The 20,044-nt window shown below is 35.3% G+C and overlaps 1 protein-coding gene across 2 annotated transcripts in view; it reads right to left on the bottom strand.

Moving 5' to 3' along the window:
• FNDC1 (fibronectin type III domain containing 1) overlaps positions 1-20,044 on the bottom strand; it is a 124,014-nt gene that overhangs the window by 72,838 nt on the left and 31,132 nt on the right. Inside the window, exons 2-4 of one of the 2 annotated variants that reach the window (XM_074187955.1) lie at positions 8,361-8,555; positions 4,633-4,719; positions 3,823-3,891 (exon numbers count right to left, since the gene is read on the bottom strand). In XM_074187955.1, coding sequence (XP_074044056.1) covers positions 3,823-3,891; positions 4,633-4,719; positions 8,361-8,555 — 351 coding nt within the window. Of the gene's footprint in view, positions 1-3,822; positions 3,892-4,632; positions 4,720-8,360; positions 8,556-20,044 lie in introns of those variants that run through there. The other variant, XM_074187956.1, reaches the window with a different exon arrangement.

The following is a 20,044-nucleotide window of genomic DNA, read 5'->3' as shown; positions in this document are numbered from 1 at the left end:
CTGCTAGACCATTGTCCTTCCCTCATAACCCCAGAATTCTGGAAGTACCAGGTTCTACCATCAGTTCTGTCTTCACTTCTCACAAGCTGGTATATCTGAAGTGGCATATCTCTTACTGGCATATGTCTATGCCTATAAGACTGGCCCATTGACTATGGACTTTCTACCACATAATCTTGCAAAAAGAAATGATGCCCTTTCACTGGAAAATGTAAAAGGACATTTTGTTTGTATTTTAGTATGGTTGGAACTATAATTATAACCCAAACAATCCTTGAATCACTTGGCAAAGCTCTTGAGAATATATAAGGAAGACATTTATGGGATAAACCTTATGCCCTGAAGCAGATATGTTGGCCCCACAACACAATGTAATTGGGGAATATTCAACAAATAAATTTAAAAGTAAACAATAGATAGATATTAACATATGGTTTTCTGAGGCATAGAGATTCTTTTGTATAGTTTGATTTGCCTGATTCTATTTGAGTTTGAGATTTTAGATTTAAACTTCTATGCCTGGTCTTGGTAGGTCCTGATTGGTGAATGCCTTTCTTATGAACCTCTCTATAAAGACTGACTTCAGTAATGCCAGCTCTGGAATTATTAATAAATTGATACTGCCATTGTTATTGGAAAAGGCACTACTTGCCTCTGGACCCTCTTACCATCCCTCCACTTTCCAAATCATAACTCTCCCTTCTGACATCAAACCTCTGTATGTACTAGCTCCCCCTTTTTTAGAATAATAGCTCATACAGCTTATAAGTATCTGAGGAAAGATTTGAATTCAGTTCTTTCTGACCCAGAGTCTAACACTCTGTCCACCTTATCACCTAGCTGGACAGTGACTACCTCACTTTGGTATTTATATCCTCAGTGTTCTGCACAAAGAAAGCCTTTAATAAGTGTTTTTCTACCACAACCACTTCTAGAAGAGTAAGGGAATGTTTTCCACCTTGGTTTCAGACAAAACACAAGGAGAAATATGGCACATTTAAAGAACTAGAGCCAAGAACATTGGGCACTGGACCAGTTGCCAATAATAATGTCTGATTTATGAGACAGGCTTCCTAATAAATCTCTCAATATAGATAGCTGGCATCCAAAATGTCTCAAAAAAATGGACAGAATTCACATACCTTAAAACAGCTGACAGGAGGCTAGCACAGCATGTTTTTCAAGCTTCATAAAGTAAGATGTAGGTAAAAATGATCACTGTGACAACAAATGCTCTATTTATACATTGACTATAAAAGCACTTCCTCTAATCAGTGCATTCTGGTCTCACTTGACAGATTTAAGATTTGCCTTGTACTGTGCTGCAAATGTTTTTTAAATAACATTCTCTTGTCAATTTACATAAGGAAAGAAATTAAAGGCTGTAAAAGTGGCAAACAAAAATGTTACCCTCAACAGTTGAGTTCTCACAAATATGATCTGTCCTACTCCAGCATCAAGAGGATATAGATTGAGGAGAGGGAAGGGAAGTTGGTAGAAAAATATGGAACTCCTAAGCTTGCAAATGGATGCATGTTGAAAACTACCTTTACATATAATTGGTGGGGGGAGGTTATAGATTGATTTACAGTGAATTCATAAACTCATAACCAAGGACAGCTAGGTGGATGGAGTATCAACCCTAGAGTCATGTAGTCCTGCATTCAAATCCAGCCTACCTATACTTACTAACTGTGAGACCTTGGGCAAGTCACTTAACCTTGTTTGTCTCAGTTTCCTTATCTGTAAAATGAACTAGGGAAGTATCTTTGCTAAAAATAAGGTCATAGAGAACTATAAATGGCTGAAAATGACTCAACAATAAAATGCACTAATGAAAACAAGACTAAGAAGTGAGAATTATTCAATAAATTTGCCCATCTATCTTGTGACCCATATTCCACTTGGATAAGTTCTCCAAGAAATTCAAAGAATGATGAAAAAACAGACCCTACATTCAATGAGCTTGCATTTTAGTTGGAGTAACATGACTGTTAGATCCTTGGTTTCTAGATTTCTGTAACTCAAGCAGACTCATAATGATGGCTATCATATTAAATGTTCTAAAGAATACAAAGGAATAAATTGTCTTAGAAAAACAAGAGAATTGCTGCTCTAAAAATAATTTCCTCCAGAGAGCTAGCTATATGAAAAGAAAAATAAAAGTAAATCTGAAATTTAAAAGCAAAACATAAAACTCAAACAGGCAGTAACAACAGTTCAATGAACTATACTGTCTCCAAATTCTTCATATTTAATGTCTTTTACCCATTTTAGCCCTGCACCTCATATATCTTTCTCTTCCATTAGTTGTCATTTCCTTTTTTTGCTCTCCTGCTCCTACTTGTCTCTCTTCTTTGTGCTTTCTCCCATCTTTTATCACACTTTCTACTCCTGAATTAGACCGTAAGCTCACAAATATTCTGGTTTTTTTGCTTTCTAAATTTGTTTTCCCACATTTCTTTGGAAAATGAATTTTGAATCAAGAAATTAAAAAAAATTCTCTACATCATTCCAAATTCTTATCAGCCTAGAGTCTTCAATTTATGTTTTCTCTCATATTTCCCATTACAACCCACTCCAATTGTTTCTATGAAATGGACCCCCCTTTTGTGGTCCAACTCCTCTTTGTCACTTCCTTGACTTAAGAGAAACCTATCTTTGTAGTCTCAGCATATTACAAATAATATGTATTCAAAATATCATCCTCTACCTAACTATATTTCTGAAAATTCTATCCTTGCCATCCACTCTCCTGCCTCCATATTTTCTCACTCAGTGAGCTAACCAACTCCCATTGCTAACAAACTTCCTTAATTAGCATTCTATACTTCACCCCTCTTTCTCAGCTCTAGGGTCTCACTCTAAAAGATCTAAAAGACTTTTCCCCTTGCATATTCTGCCATTGTCAGAAACTCAAAATGTTTAAAAGAGAATTTATTCCCATTGTCCTCAAACTAGCTTCCTTTCAAAACTTCTTCCATTCTTCTGCCTCCTTTTTTTTGTTCAGAAAAGGCTTTGAAAACTACTCAGAAAAGCAAAACTTTAGTCAAAAGGAAAATATCATTGATTTGTTTTTTTAACATACTCACCTTCTCTTCACAAACAATGTCACATTGAGTTTATTAAGATATAGAACATTAGACTAAATACAGCAATCCATAGGATTCCCTTCAGGGTACTATCCAACCACATTCTGAAAAAAAAAACACTGCAAGTACTTTGTACTATCCTTACACTATCATTAAAATAAACTTAAGAAACACAACAGAAATCTCAGCATTTTCCCTAGAGGGGAAAAATAACATCATCAAGAGCAGACATTGACAACCAAGAAGCAAATATGGAGTAGAGATGGAAGGGATGTTCTCCAGAACATTTTCTTAGCAAAGGCTGTCTTGAGGCAATGGATTTGCCTTTCAAAGTCATTACCCCTGTATGCCACTTATTTATTTATTTACGCTACTTATCTAAATACATGTTTACTTACTAAGAAGTAATTACATTCTAGTTGTGTCCATAGAACCATCTCAACCAACATATTTGAGTAGCACATGTCAATGGTCACCAGAAGTTTGGAACAAAGATAGAGACGCAGACAACATTTCCACACAGAACACAAAAGAGCATTCACAGATTCACAACATTTGCTGCAGTTCATCAGGCGCAAAAAACAGATTGACCAAAAAAAAATGTGCAGCAAGTGTGTTAGTTTAGCGATGGGAACCACATGAAATGTAAGAGGATGTGTGTGACAGGAAGCACAATCTTCTTGAGAGATTGTGCTTCAGTGGAGACATGAACTAAATGAGTAAATAGTACCTGTCATGGTCTCATTAAGTGGTTCTTGACCCTTAATGGCAAAACCATCAATCTTGATCCATTCACCTCCTAAATTAGGAAAATGCAACTTGAAAATTAGGGAGAAAAAAAGGAAACTTGACTTTTCCACATTTCACTCCCTCCTTAAGGTATGTTTGAATTATATTGTTGAGAAATGGACTGCAAAGGATGGGTCTGGGAAACCCCTAGAACTGCTCTACTACAATATTTACATTTCATGTCATTCAGCAATGGAGAGACAGCAGGTTCTAGTGGGTAGACAGCTGATCTCAAAAACACTATGGCCTGCCTTCAAATCCTGCCTCTGTTACATCCTGGCTATGTGACCCTGAGCAAATCATATATCTTAATGCTCTAGGCAATTCTCTCAGACTCTACAATTCAGAGAAGATGCCAACCTCCATTAGTAGTGGAAATTTCTTTGCCTGAATCTCCCCATACCAATGAAATCACAGCCTCAGTCCCTCTCATTTCAACCATAGAGTTTATTTTAATATATTTAATTTATATGCAAATAAATTAATAAAATTAATATGTTCCACTTAATATATAATATGTACAAGTTATAGGGAGAGGAAAAAACCCAAACAAACCCAGATCTCTTTTTCAAATATTCTAAAGGAAAGAAGAGTGTCTATAATATTGATCTCAACCTCTAGGCTTTTTGCTGACCTGTTTAACCATCCTCAAAAAATTCAATCTTGGCTATGATCCTAAGGAAGCAGGTAAAGCTGATTGCCACTTCCAATCCAAGTGACCCAAGACAACTCCAATTTTGGTAAGACTTACCAAGCAGGCTTTCAGCTCTGTATACTGGGCGACTCACTCCGCTGTAGTTCTCTGAAGTAACCAGCACAAAGTATACTACCCCAGGCTCTGAAACATATGGTTTATATCAAGCCACTGTTTCACATCTCCAGGAACAATACAGTTGAATTTACTAACTATTTAGTTTAAATGTTATAATAAAACTTGAAAAACTGAATTAAATGATGGACCTAACCACAATTTTCTCATATATTTATTATCATTTTAAATTGACATAGTTTACATTAGGAAAGTGCACCACATCCTCAAAAAATAAATTACTTTGTCAAAATATACATACATTGCCATGAATTTGTATCTATATGACAAAGAACATTAGCAGCTTTTTTATATGAATTCAAAAATTGAAGAACAGAAATTTGTAAAACAGAAAGTCTCCCCATTGAATTTTCAAGATAAAAAATTCCAACACAGAAGCTCCAAAAGGAAATTTTTCACAAAATCTACAAGTAGTTGAACTTGAAATATATCCCTAAAGTTTAGAAATATGTCCAATATTCATAACAATACCTGAATTAACATAGAACTCTATTACAAAAAGAAATGCTCCCTTTTAACAATGTGTGCCCACTCCTTCTTGGAAATATCAACTAAAAGGAGACAAAATAATGTGCAATATTATATTTAGAAATATAGTTCCACTTATTTGGGTTGAGTTTAATGGGAAATGTTAGATGGTATGGCTTATTTGTCCATATTCCCCTTAGTCCCAAGATATTCCAGCATTAAGAAAGGCTATTAAGGTATCTTTGAAAGAACAAAAGTCACAAAGTATGTCTCTACTAGACATCCAATTCCAAAAAATCCAGGCCCTACTAGAATTATTTTTCCATTCTGATGAATTGGTACTTTTTAAAATAAAAGTACAAGTCATAGACTTGAAAAAAGATGAAAGTTTTGGGTTTGGTTTTGAGAAGCAAATTTTAGTTTTGTCAAAAGAAATTCTCTCTAGGGAGCATTTCCCCCGAGAGTACTTTAGTTGACAAACTAGGATCACAGCAACAACAGATGCAGTAGATATCATCTGATAGATTTAGTGTTTCCAAGGTTGGTATTATTCCTGACTCGCCAGGGTAGAGCCCAGTGGCATTTGGGGTTTGGCACAATTTCCCAGACTAATTTGCAAAGGCTTCACATTCAGACAAAACATAAAATCGTGCTTTGTAAAGTACTTTCTCTCTTCACTCTTTAAATTTATTTGTATTTCAAAGGAAATTTAATCCACATGTTTCTGATTGACTTACACTTCACTCATCAAAAAGTTGCTTGGTAAGAACTATTTTGCTTATAAGTCTTTGGAACTTTATGCATGCTTAAAACACTTCCTTCTTTTACATTTTGGGAGCTGTCCATGAAATTCAAAATCCCAAAAGGTTCAGTTCTATTCTGAACCCAGAAATCAATTTAAAAATTGAAGAAGATACATAAATCTTGCTTTACTAACAGGTTTATCCATTTCTCTATACCTAGAAAAGATAACTATAGCCAAACAATAGTCAAAATGAGGATTATCACAAGAATCTCAAAATACAAAAATTCTGGGAAATAAGATTTGCTTTTATATTCTGAAACATACAACTCCAAATAAAGTGGATAGTCAAGAGATTCAAATAAAGTGAATGGTTAAGAGAGGAATGGATGGATGCCTTATCCTTTTTATCCAGTCTAGTAGTGTTTTCAATTCAAAATTCCAGGGTTCCTTAAGTCAAAATCTTAATGCCAACATTTTCCTGTGGGAAAAGAACTGGTGGAGGGGACAGAAGTATCCTCAAATGTCTACAGAGTTGAGACAAAATAAATACTTGGGGGGGTGCTAGTCAAACTCAGAAATGATAAAATTTCTTTTAATTCAAAGTTGTAAAGTTTTCAACCAAATGAGGGTTATATACTAAATAAAATACTTGTTGGAAGAGATGTGTGAGCACAAGATAAATCTTTCACAGAAACTCTGTATAATAGAGTTTATTTAAAATAAGTGGCAAAAAAAGTAAAATAAAAAAATTTAAAAAATAAAAAAATAAAATAAGTGGCAAAATAAAATGAAGGGGATTGTTCTACTAGTTGGAATTAGGGAGAGAACAATTTTAATGCCTTTTACCTTTCCATTGCCAGGAGGCAAAATGGTAGATTAGAGTAAACATTTGACTTGGAGCCCGAGGCTAAATCTCTGCTCTAATATCTCATGGTCATATGATCTAAGACAAATATCTTAATCTCTCTGAGTCTCAGTTTCCTCAGCTGTTAAGGGAGGATATGAAACTTCAGTTTATTACCTAGCCAAATTGTTGTGAAGAAAAGTTTGGCAAATTGGGAAAAATATGTTGTGTATATGTGTGTGTGTGTATGTATGTATATGTGTGAGGAATTGTTATTATTACAGATCTCTTGTTTCATTATCCCATGAATAAATATCCCAATCCTAGATGATAGGACAAATAAGTTAAATAATAGAGAATGCTTAAGAGCCAAAGGAAGATCATAACTTTACTGAGAGTTTCAAAAGAAAGGACAGAGGAGGAGACAGAAAACTTAGGACAAGAAGAAAGAATGTATTGTTCAGTAGCTGCAGTTGTCTGACATTTATGACCCACCTAGAGTTTTTTCACAAAGATATTGAAGTGGTTTGTCATTTGCTTATTCAGTGTTGATTGACTGATTGACTTTCACAGTTATTTTTAGTTATTAGTGCTTCTTCCTTTAAAGTGACTTAAGGTATTTACTCCAAAAGACAGTGTTGTGAATGGAACTTTAGAATGAATGGCTTCAAAAACAATTAGGAATTCAAGAAATAAAGAAGCCTGCCCACAGAGGGTATTCAAAACTATAACTTTATGATTTCATCTAACATCTATTAGGAATGTTATATAACTTAAACTGTAGGCATTTTGGCAAAATTTAAGATCTGCCAAATCTCAAGAATTACAGTTAAGAAGGAAAATAGTCTATTGTGAGCTACTCAGAACAAAAAAAAAATGCATTTTCAGCCATTCTTCAGATAATAATTTCTTAGAGTTCTCAGTTATAGGTAGTTTTTTAATTTTCTAATTAATATTTCAAAAATAGGCTATTAAGTTCCTTGAATTGCCAATTTTTATAGCTTGATGCACACTATTGGCTTAAATTTCAGAAAGGTCCCTATGAAATACTTCTTCAAGGATATTGTAATTACATATATTTTACAGGAATCATTCACTGAAACTTCACGTTGTTTTAGTGAGGGAAGCAGAGATTACACTGAGGGATAGTCAATAACAAAACTGAATTTTCATTTTTATAGATATTACTTATATATCATATTGCCGTATTATGCCATCTTAACTACCTAAACACATAGAATTCACAGTTTCAGTGATATAAAATTGATAATATTTCAATTTATGCATCTGAAATAAAGCATATTGAAGATACTCTTACATTTGGCTTTGTTATTAAGTTTACCTTACATATTAGCTAATATGTAAATGTGAAAAAGCTAAAACATAGTGAGGTTAAATGGTTTTTACCAGGGGGATTCAGTAAGCGAATCATAAGAGTTTGAATCGTCAGTCAAGTCATCCAAGATGAAGTGCCTTTCTCTTTAACTGTCGATCACCATTTTTACAACAATAATCATTATATGTACATCATGTTTGAATCATTCAGACCACCAAAAATGGACTTTGGGAAAGCAAGACCATTGTGTCACTTACCCACATCCTCAATAAGGAAGGAGTGCGTATCACCATTCACCTTGATGTAGCTAAGATTTTTCAGTGACTTCCCATAAGCAATGTTGTAATACTCCACAGGTCTAGTGGCTGCCTCTTTGGGTGGTTCCCACGTGACCTTCAGGCCCCTCTTAGTGGACTGCAGTCTCACATTCCTTGGCTTCAGAGGGTGATCAACTATGCAAACAGTGTAACTATCAACTTAGAGTAATAGGAAGTTCTGCACAAAGACTATCAATCAGACTAAAAGAATAATGCTAAAAGAATAATTTTCTTCAAAGGCCATCGCTGTGATCAGTGACCATTTATAATACATCACAAATGTCTTAATCCTATTAAAAGCTTAAAGCTGCACTAAGACATTAGGGACAACCTATATTTAAAATTATACCATTTTTTGAAAATACCTTTATAAGCAAGGGAGTCAAAGGACTTTAAATATAGTAACATTTAGTTATTGGTTCTTCGCATCCACAACAGGAAAACAAACACAATAAAGCCATAAGCATATTGACCAGCTGCGGGTACAAATAAAAGATGAAAGAAACTGTATACATTTTCCATCTCTGTGTTGATCCTTTTTTTTTTTCAAAACAAACATGATGAACTAATACTTCTGCATATTGTTTGCCTGCATATGTTTATACAGAAATAGACACACTCTAAATAATCATTTAAAGTCAATAGCAAGATTTGAATGCTAAAGCTACTGGTTCAGAAGTGTGGTTTGTTTTTTATTCTAAGAAAACAATAAGGTCATTGTATCATAATTAGTGAGGAAAAGCTACTGAATTCAAGTTTAAGGCATGGCAATATTTAAGAAATTCTTTTATATGAAGAGACAAACTAAGATGACAACAACTCAAGGGAAGCAATCTGATTCTTCATTTTATACCTGATTTCAAGGTTCTTGACTCTGAAGAAGACAAAAGGATAATTTTTAAGTACAACAGAATATAGCTTTAATCTTAAATTGAAAGCCACCCAAACCATTTCCCTGGGTTAAAAAAAAAGGAGTTGCTAAAACTGAATTAATTTTAACAAAATAATCCATGACTAAGTAACTAATAATAATGCAAATGGAGGACATTAAACTGGAAAGTAATTTCTAGCAATCTAGATCCGACATTTACTATTCTGGGACATAAGACATTCACAATCAAGGAAAAATTTACACTCAATAAAACAGAGAGTTTTAAATAAAAATTTGAAAATTAGTAACATTTATAAAAGAGGAAGGGGAAAGGGATTGATATATGATGGCACATACATTATGTTAAGGAATGAAAACATGATGGGGTAAATGATTTTTAACACTGAATGAGATAATAAATAAATACTTCTGAAATAGTCATAAACTAAAAATTCTGGTTATTCTTTTCAAAAGTCAGTTCTTTGTCTTTAAAAGTGAAGTACTTCTTGAGACCACTGATTAAAGAAACTACCAAGTAATGGAAGGACTCAATGATATTTGAAGATTTAAGATAAAGAAAATCCATTCAACAGACAACAGCATGGATTACACTATTGTCCACTTATCAAAGCACATATAAGTATATGGGTGGTTGAGCAAAAGCGGGGGGGGGGGGGGGGGGGGGGAGAGATGGAAATTCATGAATATCCTTAAATGAATTCTATTTTGAAATTGAAAAATCATGCCTAGATCAGAAGAGTTTCTGTTGCAGTTTAGCTTTATTATGAAATGTAAGATGTGCATAATTCAGACATAATTGTGAAATCCACACTTAGATTATAAACAACACAGAATCACCTATGTCAAATAATTAGCCTTTGTTAATGGGATAATAGTTGAATTTGACAATTTTTTTCTTTCTTTTAACTTTCACTGAAACATGGATACACATTACAGTCCATAACCAGAAATGCATCTATTTTCAAAAAGAAGTTGAATCATTTAGCAACATTCAAAGCCATCTGGACTACTGGTATTGATCAAATAAAAGAAAGAAACATGTCTGGATTTAGTAAGAAATAGTTTAGCCTTTCAAAATTGCCTAATTCCCAAAGCTTGACTGTTTCACATATAACATCCTAATGGATTTTATATTTTTTGTTTGATTTTGTTTATCCTAATTCAAAAATAGCTTAGTCCCTGTATTGCTAATAAGTAATCAAGGGGTCCTGATTTGTTTGAAATGATTTCCAACTATTTTACTGACAATTTGGTTCAGTCACACTGTCTTTATAGTACTTGAAAAACAAAAAAGAAAAAAATCCTATTTTCACTCTAAAATAAAGACAACAGAATGTATCAGTTGAGAGCTAAACAATTTGCTCAGAAATTACCTAAGGCAAACTATGAAGAAACTTAAGTCTACTTTTGGTTTTTATACCCTTTTTCTGAACTTTTCCCCTCTTTCATATATATATATACCTCTTTCACAATACTCTTCACACCTTAAAACTATCTCCTACCTAATATTCAGTGAATGCCTTCAGAAAGGCTTTCACACAGAGAAATGCATAACTGATGGGGTTTCAAAGATGACTCTCTTACAGATATTTGCATTTTACCAATATAAAAAATCTTAGACAACCAAAATGAATCTTTAATGATAAGATCTGAAAAGCAAGCAGCGTGAATGATCGAAGTACTTGGGGAGTATCAGGGCCTTTCTTGGACCCCCCAAAATCATACCATGAAGTCCTCTATATACTCTGCCTGCTTTATGAGTCAAAATGAATTTAAGTTTCTTATTTCATAAACTACATTAGTCGATGGGACAACATTTGAATATCATTTCCCCAAACAGGTAAACAAATTCCATCAAAAGCTATTTTTAAAAGACTGTCATATCAAACATAATGCTTGAAGCTGATGTCCCAGACAGGATTCATATTGAACATTATCAACACCTAGTCCAACCAAGAAGGAAGAAACTGGACAAAAGCCAACATTCCCTGTGGTCCCTTTCCCCCCTTCTGAATCCTTTTAGCCTGAGGGGAACTCTTGTCAAAGCAACTCCCCTGTGTGGGTATTTAAGGTTACTTACATGGCTCTGGGAGGAAAGCATTTCAGGGCAGGTGTAGATTTGCCTGATAGGAGATGGTTTGACAGAAAATTTGCTTTCCCTGCCAGAAGCATGAAATTTCTGTCTATTTCTCATTCTCACCTAGAAGACCTTATGATTTTTTTTTCTTTAAAATCAAATCATGCCATGGAAGTCACAAAGGTAGTTTGGGGGTTAGGATTATGTTGTACTGGGAAATTTAGGGAAAGAAAAGAATGCGATAATAGAAAATGCTTAATAAATGCTTGTTGATTTCAATGAGCATGGAAGCTTAAAGTAGAATGTCCACCCCAATGCAATTATGGTTGTTCATCTTCTTTAAATGGCTACTATGGATAGCATACTAAAAAGCATAGATATTACCTCACCAACAAAGGTTCATATAGTCAAATCTATGGTTTTTCCAGTAGCAACATATGACTGTGTGAGCTAACTATAAGGAAAACCAATCATCAAAGAATTGAAGCTCTTGAATTATGGTTCTAGAGAAGACTTTTGAAAGTCTTGCTTCCCTTTGGATAATAAGGAGATTAGATAGGTTATTACTTAAAGAATAAATTCAGACTATTCACTGGAAGACCAAATACTGAAGCTGAGGCTTAAATACTATGGCCACATGATGAAAAGACGGGACTTATTTTAAAAGTCCATGATGTTGGCAATATTGAAGACAAAAGGAAAAGGGAAGTTGATATGAATAGATAATGTCACAGAAGCAACAAACATGAGCTTGGGCAGATGATAGAAAGGTCTGGCATGCTATATAGTCCATGGGATCACAAAGAGTCGGAGACTGAACAACAAAAACAACAGTTATCTCCTTTAGAATTAATTCTTCTTGAGGGGAAGCATGATGAACTGAATAGAGTGCTGTATCTGAAATAAGGCAGAACTGGATACATATCTTTCCTGCACCACTAACTGTGCATGAATGAGCAAGTCACCGAATAGCTGAAAGCCTCAAACAACTCTCTAAGAGTTATAGTTTAAGTTTTGGACAGCAGTCCACCTCTTAGCACAAGGATTATACTGAGGTTATAAATAAAAACTAAATATCATGATTTACCTTAGGTATAGCATTCCTGCTTGAAATCAGAAATTCTTTAATATTCTGCTTATCATAGGCAAATGCTTACTAGGGGCACCTATTAACCCCTGATAGCTGACTCTCCAAAGGAAAAAGAACTACAAAAAAGAAGATCTTATGATGCAACTGGAATCATTTAACTTGATACAGAAAAGGGTGGGAGGCAGCTAAAAAAAGTAGAGCATATGACAGGTTATTGTCTGGCTCTTGGTTACCAGATGTTCTTTTTCTCCAAAGGAAGCAAAATGAGGAAATGGGTTTAAGCTGAAGCATAAGGGATTTAGGTTAAATAAAAAGAATTTCCTCCCTGGATCTTTCCCCATCCCCACCCATTCAAGAGAGACATATGCTCAGTTTCTCCAGACAGGGCTGGACAACTAGAAACAGTCTGCTGGAGCTCAAGCTACTTTACTTTATCATTAGTACTTTCCTTGTGGTTACCCACAGTCAATGTTATCCAGATCTTCTACAGTGTGCCCCATATAAAAATAATGATTTTGTGATACATTTGAAAAAGATAAGGCACTACCAAAGGAATATTAAGTGTGAAAATCACCAGGCTAACTGGTGCCAGGTCCAGTGAAATCATTACTTTACTGCTGTGGCCAATATTTTATCACAGAAGCCAGTTAATCAGAGAGGTTAAAGAAGAAGATCATTTTATAATCTTTTTTTGTGAAAAAAAATTAATTTGAGTTCTAATTGAGGGTTGCCCAAGTCTGCAAACTCTAACTTTACTTTTCTCTTTTGAAGGAAAGTGCCTTGGCCTCTATAGTTAAATAGTTCAACTCTTATACTGTCCTCAAGTCTATACTGTCCTCTGCTGTGCCCCTTTGTACTGCTGGTACTCACATTAATCAGTCAATCAACATTTATTAAGCATCCAATATGCTAAGCACTGGAAATAAAAAAAAAGAGGCAAAAGACAGTCCCTGACCTCAATTTAGAGACTATTTCCTACCATTCACTCTTATTTCTAATTCATCACCCCAACGCTTCCCAAGAGAACTATAGATAATCAGACTACCATACTGATTGGCTCCACTAAAAATTTCTGTTAACTAACCTAAACTAGTCCTTTGCTGCAACAATTTAATATTTTTTTTAATTCCCATAAAGCAAACCAGGTAAACCTATACATAATCCCCTCTCTCAAGTGTCTCAACTTACTCACTTGTCCTCTCAATAATTATGCCTTGTCAAATCCCATCTTAGATTATTCCAAAGTATAATCTACCTTTTTTCAATCCTACTCTATTATTACTGAAAAGAATTGGAGGACATCATGGAATTGTAATGACTCAATCGACTTCAAATATATTATTTAATCAAAAATGGACACCACTGTAGCAAGGTAAACTTCTCTTAATCCATAATTGATTCTTTATCCCAGAAACTGTTAATAACAGCTTTTTCTTAGAAAAAGAACTTTCTAAGGCTTCCACACCAACTCTTCTCTCCACTCTCATGGCTTAGGAACTCATTTTATGCTCTCTAAGAAAATATAATTAACTTGTTGACAGTTCCCTTTTGGTCAGTCACTATATTGTCATAAGCCAGGCACCATGCTAAGAAAGGCTGGGGATACAAAGAAAGGAAAAAATAATCTCTACACTCAAGGAGTTCACAGTCTAATGGGAGGGGGACAACATACAACTATGTACCAAAAAAAAAAAGCTATGTATACAATAAATTGGAAGTAACAAAGGGGAGGGACTAATTAGAAAATATAAAAAGGCTTCCTATAGAAGTTCGGATTGTGATTGATTGAAGATTGACTCATTGGTGTCCTTTGTAATCAAAGATGTCCCTGACATCTAGTGAATGATAACATGACATGCCCATTACATTGATTGAAGTGACGGCTTGCAAAGACATTCTTCTCACTGTCTCTTCAAGAACTAGTAGTCTTGGGGAGGCTAGGTGATACAGTGGACAGAGCACGGCCCAGAGTCAAGTACCTGAGTTCAAATCTGGATTCAGACACTTAATAATTACCTAGCTGTGTGACCTTGGGCAAGCCACTTAATTCCATTTGCCTTGCAGGAACCTAAAAAAATCCCCAAACAACTAGTGGTCTGATAGTGTAGGAAACAAGACTTATGGTGTTGGTTGAGAGACCTTGGTTTTTTAGATATGTCTTTCCCATATCATTGAGGCACCCATCATTACAGCAACACTGAACAATGCATCAATATTTTTATGGGGACAAACTTACAATAGTGCAGTAAAGTTAACCTATCTCTCAATGGTTTATGATATTATCAGTATAATAATTTTAGGGCAATGATTTTTTGACAGTGGGGGAAAGAATTTAGCTGAGACTTGAAGGAAGCCAGTGAGTCCAAGAAGCAGTGACTTCCAGATATATGAGTCAGCCAGAGAAAATGTGGAGTCAGGAGATGGAGTGTGTCAATGAAGCCAGTGCCACTAAATCCAAATGTAAGAAGACTGGAAATGTGTGTATTGGGGAGATTGGGGCAGGTCTGTTATGAAGAGCTTTGAATATCAAACAGAAGATTTAATGTTTGATCCTGGAGGGTCAATTACTCAGAGTACTCCAATCTATGGTTCAGTTTTTTCATATTGGAAAACATATCACCCATGTTTATGATCCAATGAGCATTTCTTAACTCTGTACTCTCCTACCTATTCTTTTGTCCACTACTTAATTCAGTCTTCCACCAGTTCTTTCCTGAACTATTAAAATAGTTTACTACTAATAGGTACTCCTGCCTCAAGTCTCTCTACACAGCTGATAAAGTGAGTTTTACTAAAATGCAAGTCTGACCATGTTATACCCCTAATGCAATAAATTCAGATGAATCCCTGTTGCCTCTAGAATCAAATATAAGCAATTTGGCTTGCTTCAACCTACCTTTACAGACCTTATACAATTCTCTCTTTCCTTCACCCTAGTCTTCATTCAGAGCATCTGTCTTGTACTATTCACTGAGAATACGCCAATCCAGGTCTTTTTGTCTAGTTTTCTCCCATACCCATGATGCATTCCCTCCTCACCTTTTTTTTTTCAAGCCAATGGGGTTAAGTGGCTTGCCCAAGGCAACACAGCTAGGTAATTGTTAAGTGTCTGAGACCGGATTTGAACCCAGGTACTCCTGACTTCAGGGCCGGTGCTCTATCCACTGCGCCACCTAGCTGCCCCCTCCTCACCTTTTAAAATCTCTTCTAAGCAAAACTTAGATCAAGCATCACCTTCTATGCAAAGACCTTTCTGGTTCCACAAGCTATTAATGTTGACCCTGCCAAAATTAGTTGTTTCAGGTATTATGTCCTAATCCTCTTGACCCCATTTGGGGTTTTCTTAACGAAGACACTGAGGTGGTTTACCATGTCCTTTTCCAATTCATTTGACAAATGGGGACACTGAAGCAAACAGGGTTAAATGACTTGCTCGGGGTCACAGAGCTAGAATGTGTCTGAGAGCACATTTGAACTCAGGTCTTCCTGATTCCAGGCCCAGAGTGCTAGGCATTGCATATATATAGAGAGATTTATAATCATTTCTTCCTCCTCACAGAAAGTAAGTTTCCTGAAATCAGAACTGTTTCACTTCTGCATTGCTACAGTCTTGTACGTCTTTGGTTGTTCAGTAGTTTCAGTTGTTCCCACTTGGCATTTTCTTGGCAAAGATACTGGAGTGATTGGTCATTCCTTCTCCAGCTCATTTTACAGATGATGGAACTCAGACAAACAAATGACGTGCCCAGGGTCATATAACTAGTAAGTGTCTGAGGCCATATTTGAATTAGATCCTGTATAAAAAAATGTCTCTGATGATTGACTCAGATAGAGTGAAAACAAAAAATAAGTATACCAAGAGAGTAGCTGACTTCCAGATTTCAAATGACCCACTTTCTCAGCCTTAGAGATTCAGATTTGGCCAAGAGACAAAATTCAAGACAAAAGGACAAAATTCAAAGATCAAACCATGAATTTAGATATTCTCAAAGGTAAATGTGAATATTCCTACAGATCTTGGGAGGCAAAGTAGAGGAAATTCTGATTCCCCAAATCAGATCTATGTTTAAGTTTTAGTTTTACCACTAACTAACTGTGTGGCCTTAGGAAACTAATTGACTTAGTGACTGACTCAGCTTTTTCATCTTTAAAATGGGAATAATTCTTTCCCTATCTCACATGGGATTAGAGTAAGGTAAGTACCATCGAAACCTTACAGTACTATATGCATGCAAACTGTCTTTATTACCATCTGTCAAACCTGTACTGGAATGACAATCAATCTTCTGTTGGTTACAACTCTAGCCCTAACCTCTCTCTGGTCCTCAGAGTGAGAATCATTAAAACCATGTCCAGGAATATTTGTGAAAAAGTTTACGATCAGAAAAGAGCTCAAATCTCTTGCACTAGGTCAGAAGAAAAATCATCCTTTATCAGCTAAGTGGAGCAATGTACAAAGCACCAAGTCTAGAGTCAGGAAGACCTCTCTCAGACACTTAGTAGCTATATATGACCTTGGGCAAGTCACTTAATCTTTATTTAATATATATTTATATAAAATGAGGTAAAGAAGAAAATGGCAAACTAATATCTTTGTGGAGAAAGTCCCAAATGGGGTCATGAAGAGTCAGACAAGACTGAACAACAACAGATAAATAACTGTCACTTTAAAATAAAAAGAATTTGAGGCTGTCATAAAAACAGAAAATCTGGTATGTCATACCATCACCCAGGCCCCCAATCTTGCTTCTACTATACACGTCTCAGCGTGTTTCTTCTCAGCTACCTAGACCTCACCTTATGTCAGCAAGTAGCATTTTGACATTTTAGGTATTCAGCAAATTCTCAGTCTTGAAGAAAATTATTCCCACTAAATCTTGTTATCTCGTGACAAGAATGAGTTCTTATTTTATATCCTAATTTCAACAAACAGCTTCATTCTTTTTTGTTTTGTTTTGTTTCATTTTTATTGGACCTGTTTCATTTATTTATTGGATCTGTGATCTTATTGGCATAGAAAACTCTTGATGAGGAAATTCCACCTACTAGTGCAGAACAGCACCTGTTCTACAACTTCATAGGCTCAGAGAGGTGTCTGGGGAACAGAGAGATGAATGGATGTGCCCAGATTATACATGTGCTATGTGTCAGAGTCAGAACATGAACCCAAGTCTTCCTGACTTTCAGGTCAGATATCTAATTTCTGTGATGATGAAGAGGATGAGGATGAGGATGAGGATGATGATGATGATGACTAATTTATATAGTACTTTATGTATTTGTTTATCAATTTATGTATTCATACTACTCTCACTTGGGGCAACTAAGTGGCACAGTGGATAAAATGCAGGACCTGGAGTCATGACACTGATTTCACTTATAAGCTGTGTGACCCTGGGCAAGTCACTTAATCCTGTTTTCCTTGGTTTCCTCATCTAAAATAGGATCTAGAGAAGGAAATGGTCATGCATACCAGTATGTTGCCAAGAAAACTCCATTTGGGTCATTAAGAGTCATGCATGATTGAAATGGCTGAACAACACCAACAATAATAACAACATCAATTATCCCCCTCCCATTACATTATAAATCTTTTAATGGTAGGGACTATCATTTTTTACCTTTATAATCTAAGTACAGTGACTTTCAGGTCATAGGTATTTAATGAATATTTATTAAACTGCTTTCTCAAACCAAAAAAAAAAATCATTGACCCTTAGAGCTTAAAGAGACCTTCAAGATTCCTCATCATAGAATCTCAGAGTTGAAATAAACTTAGAGGCGATTTAAATCAATCTATACCTGGAAATGAATCCCCTCTATAGTCATCATCCAGCTACATGTGTTGGCAAATCCATAAAGCTCTTAAATGAACCCTTTACATTTTTTGAAAGTTCAATTAAGAAAGAAATTCTTCCTTACAATCAAAGCAAAATATGCCTATGGCGATCATACGGGGCTACATGTGGTGGCAAATCCATAAAACTTATAAATGAACCTTTTCTTTCCTTCTTGAAAACCCTAATAAAACTGTTTTATCTTATAATCAAACCAAAATCTGGTTCTTGACGGATTATATTCACTGCTTCTAATTTGACCTGAGTCCAAACAAAATAAATCTATCCCCTCTTCCATATGACAGTCCTGCAAAATCTTGAAGTCACATACCTATCATTTCCTTCCTAATTCTTCCTTTCTCTATCATAAATATCCTACTTCCTTAAAATGATTGTTCTAGAGCAGGGATGGGGAACTTTTATTTCTGTCAAGGGCTATGTGGCTACATATAAACATTCATGGGATCTATTTAGTCAAATATTCAATTAATTCACCCCTAAAAATCTCCTAGATTTATTGAATTTCGAGTCCTGACTGTGGATTCCTTGGCAATGCCAGATCAGTAAGTCATTCAAGTTAAAGGTTCCTCACCCATGTCCTAGAGTATAGTTTTCTGGTCCCTTGCCTTTTACCTTGTTGAAGTTTGTCACTGACCATCTTAAATCTGGTACCTAGATGAGAGAAATATCATTCCCACCTTTTAGTTATTATGATGCAGTTTAAGTTGGCAATTACTTTTGGATCTATGTAATATGACATTTTTACTTCAAACCAAACTTGTAATCCACTAAGATGGCCAGAACTTTTCACAATGTCAAAAAAAAATATTGATACTAATAGTGTATGCTGTTAGGCTCAGGTCTTCCAGAAACAATTTTCATTAACCTAATATCCATACCATTTCTTTCTTAGAAAGAAAGTTCCAAACTGGCATAATACCCAATTTCTTCTGGCATGACTTTTTACCCTAAGAAAATTTCAGATAATATTTATAAGAATCTTGAACCAAGAAAAGATATCCTACAAAACAGCCTAGGATAACATTTCAGAATTGAGTTACTATATTGCTAGCCTTTCCTTCCTGGACTAACCTCCAAGAATCAGTGGTGTTCTTTCCATAGATTAACATTGAACATTGAATAGGAAGTGGTTTTTGAGTGCTTGTCATTTAATGGAAGAGGGTACTTCCCATGAGATAGACACTAGTATATTTTCTTTCATGGGATAGAAGGATTGGATTGCCCTTGGAAGAGTCAGTATCCAGTGGGAAAAGGCAAGGTTCTTAGAAAGATAAGGTAAATTTCTGGTTAGAGCTTCTAGGTGGCACAGAGCCTGAAGTCAAGAAGACTCATCTTGAAGACAAATTTGACTTCATACATTATTAAACTCTGTGTCCCTGGGTAAGTCACTTAACTCTCTCATTTTACTTCTTCATCTGTAAAATGAGCTCAAGAAGGAAATGGCAAACCACTCCAGTTTCTTTGCCAAGAAAACTTCAAATGGGGTCACAAAGAGTCTGACACGACTGAACAGCAACAAAATTAGGTGAATGAATTAAAGATGAAAACCAAAATGTTTAGACATGTCATTCATATCTGACTTTTCTTGACCCCATTTGGAATTTTCTTAGCAAAGATATTGGAGTGGTTGCCATTTTCTTCTCCAGCTCATTTTACTAATAAAGAAATGACCAAAGAGAGTGAAGTGATTTGCCCAAGGTCACACAA

Source organism: Macrotis lagotis, chromosome 5 (assembly GCF_037893015.1).
Source record: "Macrotis lagotis isolate mMagLag1 chromosome 5, bilby.v1.9.chrom.fasta, whole genome shotgun sequence".
In the NCBI taxonomy this organism is placed as follows: Eukaryota; Metazoa; Chordata; class Mammalia; order Peramelemorphia; family Peramelidae; genus Macrotis; species Macrotis lagotis.
This window is presented reverse-complemented; position numbering and strand designations above follow the sequence as displayed.